Source organism: Protopterus annectens, chromosome 1.part1 (assembly GCF_019279795.1).
Source record: "Protopterus annectens isolate FY-2018-M chromosome 1.part1, PAN1.0, whole genome shotgun sequence".
Taxonomy (NCBI): domain Eukaryota; kingdom Metazoa; phylum Chordata; order Ceratodontiformes; family Protopteridae; genus Protopterus; species Protopterus annectens.
The window spans coordinates 13,991,801-14,003,986 of record NC_056726.1 but is presented as its reverse complement, the minus strand read 5'-3'; the positions used below and the strand labels follow the sequence as shown (position 1 = coordinate 14,003,986).

Genomic DNA, 12,186 nt, shown 5'->3' with positions numbered 1-12,186 from the left:
AAGCTGAAAACCCAGAAGACTGAGAACAGCGATTTTTTTTTCCCCTGGGAAAATAAAATCGCTGTTCCAGTACAAAACGCGAAACACACGAACACTGCAAACTATTTCTAATGTGGGGGACTGTGCCCCCCACCCCCCTACTTAAATATAGCAAATCCAAGATCGCACCACAGTGGAGGAAATAGTGAAGCCGCAGAAACGGCTCACCGAATTCTTTCCCTGGGAAAGAATTCGATGTTCCACGGCTTCAATATTGTCAGTCTTCAAACTTTGAAGTTCGAAGTTTTCATACTTGAAGTTTTGATACTTCAATATTATGAAATAGACCCGGTTGGGGGGGGGGGTCTGCTGTACAATTAATGGTCAAATTGTCAGCATATTGAATTAGTGTGGGATTGGAGAGAGACTGGTGGAAGTTATTAATGAAGATGTTAAAGAGGAGTGGGCCTAGGACAAGAACCCTAGGGAACTCCGGTAGGGTGTGTAGAAAGGAAGAGGGTGAGTTTTTCCATTTGGCAGCTTGTTGTCTTTCAGAGAGGTAGCTGGTGAACCAGGTGATGGTAGGAGGTTACAGGTTGAGAGAGGAGAGTTGGGATAATAGTAAGGGGTGAGAAACGGTATCAAAGGCTATGCAGAGGTCAAGGAACAGAGTAGAAACTCTTTTGCCTGAGTGCCAAGAAAGGTTTATGGAGTCTAGAAAGGAGAGGAGGGCAGTGATATTACTACGCCCGGGATGGAAACCATCTTGTGTAGGGGTTTAGTAGGTTGTTTTGGGTCAGATAGGACATTATTTGGGATTTAAATGCATTTCTCCATGATTTTTAATAGTGGGGATAAGATGGCTATGGGCCAAAAATTAGAAGTGTTAGTGTTTTTGCCACCTTTACGGAGTGGAATGATAAAGGCATCTCCAGGAGTTCTACTGTTTGTTCTTCAGCAATAGCAGTGATCAAGGAGCCCTCACACTTAGCTGCCACTTGGGTGACTGAGGTGCCAGTGGTGAAAAAGCAGAAAATCATGGAATGGTAAACATCTACAACTTTTCTAGGGAACTACTCCTCAGAAGGAGGTGAAATTCATCACCCTGACATGAAAGACAAACTGACTAATGCATTGGCACTCTCCATCAATGACAAGTCAGCCTTGATTGCTCTTCCTGCAGCCAGTCATTTATGCAGGCTTGACAACGTGGAGGGAGTCGGTCCTTTCAGTGGAGTCATGTGCCTCTTTTTTAATGTAATATTTTCCTCATAAAGAATCATCACAAGAATGGTGTTTTTTGCCTTTGAAGAAGAGTATGAAGGGCGAACCTTCTTATAAGAATGCACTTTCCCATTTGTTTTGCTAAACACTGAAACTTTTAATTAAAAAAAGATTCTCACTTCAGATCTGGAAGCACTAGTAAAGTATCAATGATTTTGACAAAATCTCAGGTTCTGACAAACTCGGAAAAAACTACTTTCAATACTAATGTACCAGTGAACAGATTATAATCAGTTTTCAGAAATGTTGAGAATGTTGAGTATTCAACATGCTGAATGAAGCAAAACCATACTAGTGGCAATCTCAGTCATGTAAATTGTGGGCTAAGCAAACCTTTGTTCCTCCCCTACATATGAGATCCTTCTATGCCACTGTATTCAAATTTGAACAAAAGGCTGAAGAGCTCAAAACAAGGGCTGAACTGTACAGCTGTATCTGTTGACAGAAGGAGAGCTGTGGAACTCTGCAACAAGAATGCCCTGACAATTCGAATCCTCAGGATGATGATCACGCTTCACTTGTTCTTCAAGGCAGTAGTCTGGCATGGCAACAGTGCATATTCCCTATATGCTCCTGGGTACAGTTGAGAGCAATGTGCAGAAAGCCAGAATTCAAACTACAAAGATTTTTAGAATCATTTCTCAGCAATAAGTTGTACAATAGCCATTATATTTGATAGTTTTCTAGAAAAGGCATTCTGATATAGTTGAGAACTGACACGTTCTGCATAAATATAAGTTGCTATAAATTCCCATTCCCTATAAACTGTTACAAATTACCTTTAACTTAACCTTACAGTCTCAGTAATTCTGTAATAGTATTTTACGTGTACATTATTTTTTCCGAAAATAAATAGCTGAATTAAAAAGTGCAGTGAAATAAATCTTTCTAACTCACCAGCTCTGTGATCATGGTCGGCCATAATGAGGTAAGATGCTGTGGAGACATCCGTAAAAGCAGCACTCGGAAGAAAAGAAACACCTGAGCATGGAGAGTTGGTACTTGAAGCAGACGAAGACTTTCCACCAGTCTCTCTGAAATGCAAACAAGAAGAAAATAGCAATGTTTTTTCTGACAATCTTACAGAGCTATAGTGCTTTTTTTTGGGATTTACTTTCTCTTTGTCTGGTCATTTAAATTACATCACATTTCTGCTGCCTCAAAACAAACTTCAAAAATGCCTACAAAAGTCTAAAATGCAATGTATCACAGTCTATTATACCAATAATTTTTAAAGGACACACAGCTAGCCTTAGGCATAGTCCAACTAGGCATCTGCCTAGGGCACTGCTGTAGCAGGGGCACTTTTCCAGTATTTATTTGGTTTAGGTAGGCCAGGATGGGGGCCATTGGGCAGTGTGGGGGATGGGGTGCCATGGAGCCCTTTTTCCTAGGGCACCAGTTGACCTAAGGCTTCTTCTGAAAGGCCACTGTTTACAGCAGGTTACCTACAACGTAAACTTTCTACTTACAACTATTGTTCTCCAATGCTAATAATTTCTTTGCAGTTACCAGATGAACCAGCTATCAGTTATACTTCCATTCTTTGCAGCCTACATTTCTAAATGGGCAGTTGGCTCCTTAGTTTTTCACAAGGAAATGCTTAGGCCTCCTTTACTTTTGACTCCACAGCTACAGGATAAACAAAGAGTTTATCTATAATTTGCTACTCTTGAAACTCTTACCACATTGTCATCATACAGCTTCATTTGGAGGCAGCTATTGTGCAATAACTTTTAATGTTCTAGAGGATTTCTCAAGCAGGTGGCACACATTTATACTGGGTAGTAAGTCCTAAAGTACAAAGGAAAATAAACATTATTCACCTGCAACAGCGTTGGCTTGCTGTATGTAGCCAGGCATCCTTGCTGCTCATGATGCAACAGTCAACAGTAATCATGCAGTTGAAAAAACTGTTACTGCTCAGTGCTCATAGTGAATTTACAGCAGAGAGTATTCTAGCAGACCATCTACTAAATTCCACCTCTCACTCTACACTTTTCCAGCTTACCTGTGTTATAATTATTTGCATGCTGCATCAGTTTAGCATTTCAGGTTGACACTAGCCATGTTTAAGACGGGAAGAACAAGGTAGATTCTGTTGTGCTGCAAGGGAGCATGTGTGGAAAGTGGAAATGGTTAGCTATGTAAAGTATGCAGCTTAAAAGTATATGTATCTGGGGGCATTTTACAAGCCTAGCCTATCGCTTTGTGGCTTACGCCACCCCTTTTATATCTGCATCTCCCATCCATTGGTCAAGATTTCTTATTAATAGCGTGCCAAGGTTTTAAGTCTCCGCCCTTGTGGCTCTGATGGATCTAGATTTTTGAAGCATGAGGTGAAGCATATTCATAATCATTGGTGATAAGGTGGGCAATGTAGAAGGTCTTGTGGAACTGTAATGCTATGTTAATATACATTCACAGTAGCCAGACACCTTACAACTGTAAAAAATACTGGGGAGTGCACATGCAGGCTGTGAAGAGTTCTCTCTTGTTTCATGAGCACTGTCAAACAAAAAAGTGAAAAGAAACTAAATGGTTCAAGGGCAATTGACAAAATATTTATAGGTTTCATAGAACTGTAGCTGAAGTAAAATGTTTATTGAAGAACAATAACTGCAATTTCTGATAAACGGCTCAAAAGTACTGCCTTCAAGGTATTAAAACAATTCAGAAACTACTTTTTAACACCTATATTGAATTATCTCTTAAGACATAGGCAAACAAATTTATATAAAAGAAAACAAACCATGTTAATATATTCACAGTTATAAACATTATACATCACGCAGATTCTTTAATACAATCATCAAGTCAACATTACATAAACTGATCAACTCCTGCCTTCTCTTAAACCTCACAACTCCTCCAAAACATTATTCTATATGCATAGTTCCCACAATTTCTATTTTTTTCTATACAATTTACTCCTACCCTTTTCCTTAAGATCTCGCTCCTAGTTCTTTTATCTCTGTTAAGTATTCACTGCTTCAAATGCAGTAGGTTGAAACACTGATTTCCATGTTCCAGTAATTGCTTTTTGGCAGCCACCAGAATTAAACTTAACAAGGTCTTACTATGTCTAGGCAATTCAAATACTGTATCCCATCTGAAAAAAGCATTTCCTTAGTTATACCCATTTGCACACCCAATATTTCTGACAGAATACTCTGTAGGGAATTTTTAGTCTGCCAATTCATTACACACCCAAAACATATGTTCCCCCAATTAACTCTCTCTTCCCCATCACATCTCCAACATTTGCCATCTACCTGAAGAAAAATTATTTGGAGTCTGCTTGGGTATAAAATATCTACACAAACACTTCCCAGTAAAAATCTTAAAGTTTCTAGACTTTGTTGCATATTTGGGAGCCACACATATGTCCCACTGTTTCCTTGTGGATTGCTTATCCAAATTCACTTTCCAGTCTTTTCTAACCTCCTCTGATTGATTCTTATAGTTATCATGCAACATTTTATATCCCCTATTAATTATCCATTTTTAACAGCAGCTTCTGTTCTAGAGTCAATGAAAAACTCTACCAGAGCACATCTTTCACTTAAGCCTGCCTACCCCCTTCTCTTTGCCTATACTCCAATATCAATTCCTGAAAGGGAAGCCAGTCTTTAGTCAGCAGTCCAAATATCTTCTTGGCTTCTTCTCATTCTATTATCTTTCTCGTTCTGGTTATTTGTGCCCAATACTTTGGTTCTTTTGCCAGTTTTCTACAGTAAATTCCAGCCCCCTCTTGCCTAGTCTCTGTACCCCTAACTGCAGTCATCACGATCTGCAGAATCTCCTTTGTCCATTCTCGTGTTAGCTGCAGTCACCACTACTGGCAGAATTTCCTTTTTCCATTCTCGTGTTAGCTTAGTTTTTAAAATGCTTCCTGGTGCTTTATAAATAAAGAAGTTATGTCTTACCACAACATTCCATCTGTGTGCCTTGTTTTGTCAATTGCCAGTTACATTGCTTTGTTTAGCAGATATCTATTAGTGTTTGCGCTGTAAAATGCAAACTCAACTTTCAAATGAAGTCCAAATCATCGCAGAAGTAAAGCAGTATTACAGTAAATGAGGTGAAATAGCCAGGTAATGGATCATCGGAGTGGCTGCAGGGGGGAGGCACCATTCGACCATGATTTTGTGAGGGGAGAAGGGCGGCAAACTCAAAAACAGCCCCGGCTGAACTATACCTCTCAACTTTCCAGATTTTTGCAGAATGAATAGATTTTTGCTTCTTATTTTTGGTTTGTTCCTCATAAAATGTGTGGGTTTCTGTCAAATCATTTAGGAATTAAGTCACTAAATAATGACAGACACTGAGTTTCAGACTTCATAACCTTCAAAAAAATGCATGCTAAAGCAAGACCTGTTATTCTATCAACTGTCTCAGTTTATACAAGAGCAATTTTTAGTACTGTTTATATGTTCCCCAATATATTTTGCCTTGTCCAGATTTCCTGCATTAACAGGTTGAGAGGTACATGCAAATAAATTGCTTTACAGAATTAGGCATATCCAAACCTCTCATCTGTCCCAGATTTTGGCTCGAAATGTTGCTCTTTCCCTAATAATCCGTCTGCAAAATAGCAATTTTGGAAGAAAACATGGAGGGTTTATAATTAATAAATAACTGTAATAATCAGAGTTATAGATTACTTTTATTTCAGAAATGCATGTAGATTCTTTTATTTTGTCAGCTGCTCAAGTTAGCAGTACTAATATTAAAAAAGTGTCCCCTCTTTGACAGGTTCCCAGCTGTGTTTTGTGGCTATTTTATATTTTTGCATCACATTTTTGGTTCATTTTTCATAAAATTGTGTTTTTTTGGCAAATTAGTGGCAAATCATTAAAGACTAAAGTTAGAAAATAATGACAGACATTTCAGTTTCAGATTTCATACCCTTCAGAAAATTCATACTAATGCAAGACCTACTATTCACTTATCTAAGTTTATAAGAGCAATATTTAAATATTGTTGGGCCTTTGTCCCACTTCTATGTATGGCTTTGTCCAGATTTTTTGCTCTGAGGTTGAGAAGTATGACAAATGTGTCAGGGCCATCACAGTCAGCCAGAGACATTTCAAATTGTGATACACTTGTTGCACCCCACTCCCTCATGTAGTGACTCTGGATGTGTCCAAGCAAAGCAAGGAGCAGTTACACAGTGTAAATGTGCAGAGTATTCCCCCCATCCAAGGTAGACACTAATACTACATTGGCTTTTCATCTGTCCTTGATTTTGCAGAATGCTCTGGTTTCTGTTATATTTTTATACTGTTGATTTATGCTTATTATTATTCAGAAAGTGCCAGTTGCTCTGTCTTTAAGTAGCAATGCTTTAATAACCATCAGGTAAGCTTGTCTGAGATTGTAAGATGCAAATAAGTTTTAATAAGCATACTGTTAAAGAACTGCCAACATTGAAAGCCTTTCTGTTGTTGCCATGCAGAGAATACTTAGATAACTAGATAACGTACAAGCCTTGGGTATTGAAATGCATATGACAGTATTTGTAATAAAGGACAGGATTACATTATTTTAAGAAGCTCATTACATTTGTTGGAGACGTGAAGTCATTTTTGCAGGCTTTATCTCCATACTAAACAAAATGCCAATCTATCGTGTGTGGTCTATAACCTGTGCAGTAATCCTTTAAGCAATGTATGTTAAGCTGGTTTCTTGTTTGCTTTTCATTTTTTACTTTGATCATGCTTTCTCCATGAAACAAGTAGATAGTCATTGTCAGGCAGCAGGTCTTTTTTGGATAAGAAACATTTTTACAAGTGGGGGTATCACAGAGACTGCTATTTTCATCATGTTACTTGGTACTTTAATAAAGCTGAATATAAATTATAATTAGAACTGCAGTGCAAGGAGAAGTGGTTTGAGCTGAGTGCTGCTTGTTTTTCTCATACTGAATTTTGACTGGCATTCCGGTAATGCATTTAAAAAGTAATTTATTTTTTTCATGCCTCACAACCTTTTTGTTCATAGGTTCATAGGTAGGTACTAGGCTATTGGCCCTAGGGCCTATATAAGCCTAGCCAAAAGATACCCTGGCTTGCACCATCCAAGAAAATTATTTTCCTGTGCCATTGTCGGGCAGAGCCACAGAAGTGATCCCCAGGGTGAATTTCCTATCTCCCATCTAATCATCAAGATTTTTTTTTTATAAGAGTGCTAATGAGGAGCTTTGTTTAATATTGATAGGTAGTTTGTTCCAGAGTATGGGAAGTCTCTGGGACAAGAATCTATCCCTCCAGCATGTTCTGTTTATTGTGGTGACAAGGTTTAGGTCCCTAGACCATGTAGCTCAGAGGGATTGGGATTTCTTTAAGTGGAACATGTCCTAAAGCTCTGGGTTTGACATAGGTTTGTATGTTAGGCAGAGATCGCGTCTGAGTAGGCGATATGCGACGGAGTAAAGTTGCAGTTTTTTTGAGACGGCCTGCGTACAGTATGTGTTTGAGGCCAGTAATCCTCTTTGTGTGGTATTTCTGCGGCCTTTCCAGTGGTTGTGGATGTCTTGTGAGGTACACAGCAAAAGGGGCGTTGTACTCTATAAAGAGTCTAATGAGTGACGAGTAGAGGAGAACAATGACCTCTTTTTTCCTGGATGAGAAACCTTTTGTGATCTAGAAGGATTTCCTGAATACTGTGGCGATGTGATTATCATGATGTGATGTGATTATCAAGGGAGAGACTACTGTCCACCTGTGTCCCAAGGCCTCTTATCACACTTTCGGTGTTAAGTAGACTACCGCCTATGCGGTAGCTTATGGGTACAGAGTTTTTACCAAAAGGGATGACAATGCACTTTTTGGCATTGAGCTTGAGGCCATGGCTTTGACACCAGGCATCTGTCTCAGCGAGGCCCTTTTGTAGGATGCCCACATCTTTTGGAGATTTGATTATGGCTCCTAGTTTGCAGTCATCTGCAAACTTTGTTAGCCAAAGACCTTCTGTGTTAGCCTGTACTTCAGAGAAGTAGATACCAAACAGGAGAGGACCCAGGACTGAACCCTGTGGTACTCCACTTGTCACTGGTCTGAAGTTGGATTTGGAGTCTGCTACTTTCACAGTGTGGGTTCTGTCAGTGAGCAAGTTGGCAACCCATCTTGTCACATAGGGATTTACATCTAGTTTAGTGAGTTTATCTATAATTCCAGAGTGGGGGATGGTATCGAAAGCCTTGGCAAGATCTAGATAGGCTGTGTGAACCACCTTACCCTCATCTATGGCTTTGGTGACCGCTTCAAAGATGTCTATCAGGTTTAGGAGACATATCTGCCTTTTACAAACCCGAACTAGGTGGGGTCCTGATTTTGGAGATTACCAATGTCATTGTTTATAACTTCCATGATGATACATTCCATAGCCTTGCAGACCAGGCTCATCAGGCCAATGGGGCTTTAGTTTCCGGGGTCCGTGGTGGCTCCACCTTTGTGGAGTGGGATAACCGGCATTGTGCGCCATTGAGTGGGCACATAGCCTGAGGTGAGGCTATGATTGAACATGGTATGTAGGTGGGGTGCCAGTTCGTTCTGTAGTTCATGTAGAACACAGCCTGGGATGTTGTCAGGTCCCTTAGATACTGTGGTCTTGGCTTTGGAGAGTGCTTTTATTACCTGTGCAGCCGTGATTACAGGAACTTTGCATTCTTCCGGTATAGAGATGGGCCCTTTAGGGGATGGGGGGGGGGGGCTAAAGTTAGCACTGAACCTATCTGCTAGGATGTTGGCAATATCAGTTGGTTCTGTACATTTAGTGCCATTGTGCTGTAACTCAGAGCAGACGTGAGTGTTGCCATTAAGATTCTTGACATAGCTATAGAATGCTTTGTGGTTGTCCTTTGGGTCAGTGATGATTTTGTTTTCTTAACTAGCTTTGGAGGATTTTATGAGGGATCTTAGCTTCTTACTGAGGCTGACCAGGGAGTTCCTCTAATCATGGGATTTTACTCTTTTTTGCAACAGTTTCTTTCTTCTGTTGTAGAGTTTGTTTATGGCAGGGGACCACCAGACTTGACTTCCTTTTTTTGGAGGATAGCATCTTGGTTCTGTTAGGGATTGCATGATCCATGCACTCGTGTAAGTGCTTATAAAGTGCATTTGTGTAGGATTCAGCAGTCATACCTCTATTGTCCATCAGCATGGGTGCCGTGAAGTTTGCCATTTCTGTCTTAAGAAGCGTGAAGTTGGCTTTGGAGAAATTGATTACGGTGGTTTCCCTAATGGGCGGTGGGGGAGGGTGTGGAGATCTAGGGTGATTAGCTTGTGGTCAGATCTGACCAACGAGGAATTGACCTCTGGTGTGGAGCACCGGTTGCCCATGTTGGTAATAACCAGGTCTAGGATATTGCTGCCCCTGGTGGGGGTGTGGATAAGTTGATCCAAGGAATTGGAATTTATGAATTCCAGAAAACGTTGGTACATGAGTAGTTTTCCAAGTTAATGGTGGGGTAGCTGAAATTGCCCACTATTAGGGTACTAGGTTGTACCCTAATATTTTCTAGTGTATCAAGAAATGAGGAGTGGGAATCCTGGGGCATGGTGGGGGATCTGTAGCATGCTACAATTTGGATTGTGGTCTTGCCCAGAGATAGTTGCACTTGGATAATCTCAGATGCATTATGCTGAGCAACTAGCCTGGAGGTGTGGATATCCTTAATGAATATGGACACGCCTCCGCCTTTAGTGTTTTGGTCGAGGTTAGGTGGCTGAAAGGTGTGGTATGAATTATAGACTGGTAATGCAGGGGTACTCTCTGGAGCTTTGAACCAGGTCTCTGTCACTGCACAGATGTTGGTGTTCTCCATTTTAAGGAGTGCCTCGAGTGAGTGCATTTTGAGGTTTAGACTTCTAGGATTGAGTAACAATACCCTCAGATTCTGCTTGCTTGTACCTGTTATGGTGGTGAATTTGTCATTTGAACCTTGCCTAAAAAAGGCACTATAGGGGTGACAGGTGCAGGCCATCTCTGGCAAAGTATCGTGGCTTGTCGATCATGTCATCCCAGGCAGACAGATACTGGATCCCCTTAGAATAACACCAGAAGCTTAGCCAATTGTTGAAGTCAATCATTTTTGTTCTTGTACTGTGGTATCATTCTGGGTGATGGCAGGATGCTACTCAGGGCTAGGGTCATACCTGCCTGGGCTACAAGATCGGACAGCTCCTCCATGTCCCTTTTCATGTAGTCCAGAGAGGTACGTCTCAGGTCATTCATACCAACACGGACAATGACAGAGTCATATTTGTACTTGTTGTGGAGTGATCTGAGTGCATGCGTTATGTGGCGGATCCTGGCAGATGACAGTAACTTTCTCCTTATTTAGCCTGGTGAGTGGAACATCAGTGTGCCTGACTACAGAGTCACCTATAACTAGATTGTTGGGTACATTGTTATGCTTTATGGGCTGTGGTTGAGTGGCACACTAAGTTTGTGAGCTATGTGTCATTTGGGTTGTGTTGGGGGGTGGTGGAGGTTGCTTGTGTTTCTGCTTTGGAGGTCCTTGTTGCTGGGCAGGTTTTTACTGAGAGCCTCTGTGAATGTAGGTGTGTGTTTTGTGTTTCTATGTGTGTGTTTTGGTGGTGTAGGTTTTGAGGGACTATGTGATGAGTGTGGTGTGGTGCAAGTGTTTACCTTCTCCTCTTGACTGTCTAGTCCAGTCTTGGGTGAAGAGAGCTTTGCTTCCAGTTTGGCTATATAAGTGCATCTCTCACAGTTTGTAGTGTTGGGTGGTAGGAGGACAGGGTTGTCTGTGTACATGAGGCAATTGCTGCATTGCCCCAAGATGCCCAGATTCATCAGGTAGACAGGAGAAAACACCGGGAGCTGACCCTTAGACACGCCTGGATAGGTGCTTATTTGTTAAGTACTAGAAACTGTTTTCCTATAGACAAGTGAGGAAAGTTGAGTGCTGTAGTAATTTGTAGCTTATTTAGTGCTTACAATGAGTTCTGAACAAGTGCTGAGCTCAAAGAAACAGACAAGTGCTGAAACTAAAAAACTGGCTAGTTCTAAGAAACAAAATGAAGCTAGAAGGCTTCCCTCCAACACAGAAAGGCTTAAGGGCTCAGAAGCCCACAAACAGTCCTGGACACAGCAAATCTGTATCCAGACTAGACTACCCACAGGAAAGGCAGGAAACAAGCTTAGAATTTTTATTTTTTTTTAACTGGAAATGTTCTCCCTGTATTAGGAAGAATGAGGTAATAACACTAGACTGGGAGGAGTGTCCCAGATCAAATTTACAGTAGGGGAAGGCAACTGCAAAGCCACCAACTATAAGAACACCATACAAATAGGGAGGGAGGGTGGGAAACAAACTGCAGAAATGTTTCTCACAGCAAGAAAAGCAGAAGTGAGCCCTTAAATGAAAGTTTTAAACAGATAAAGGAGCCTCTAGAGAAAGCTTTTAACTGCAAACAAGTTATCAGAATCAAACAACCCAAATAGATGCTTAATAAAAGTGGACAATTTCCAGTTAATACCTCACACACTGTGAAACTAGCTAGAAAAGTATGCAGTATACAAAGTGCTATAAATAACTTGAAAAAATAAGCAAGATATCTAGATATTAAGTAAGCTGTCATGCAGCCAATGCATTGAAATATTTTTTTTCTTCTACACTTCATTTTGTCTTGATTGGACTCTCATAATGATGGTTTGGCATCCAGGACAGCGTATTTAATTAAAGTTACAGTTTTTGTGGTTTTGAGCATAGCTCCCCCCCTTTCTAGTTGGCCACACCCACTCACATTGACCCCACCCATTCAGCTGTCTCCTGCAGCCCCCCTTTGATTTGAAGTCACCAGCTGCCACTGCCTTCTGATGGAGCTCCAGCACTGACATGATGCCTCGTATTAATAACTTGCACTGGGAAAATATAAGATATCTTTTTAACTG

General features: G+C 40.7%; 1 protein-coding gene across 1 annotated transcript in view; it reads right to left on the bottom strand.

The window, feature by feature from the left end:
- The window catches only part of DOP1A (DOP1 leucine zipper like protein A), a 2,183,138-nt gene that overhangs the window by 184,761 nt on the left and 1,986,191 nt on the right, over window positions 1-12,186 (bottom strand). Inside the window, exon 34 of the mRNA XM_044073353.1 lies at window positions 2,161-2,297. Within this exon, the coding sequence (XP_043929288.1) occupies window positions 2,161-2,297 (137 nt within the window). The remainder of the gene's footprint in view (window positions 1-2,160; window positions 2,298-12,186) is intronic.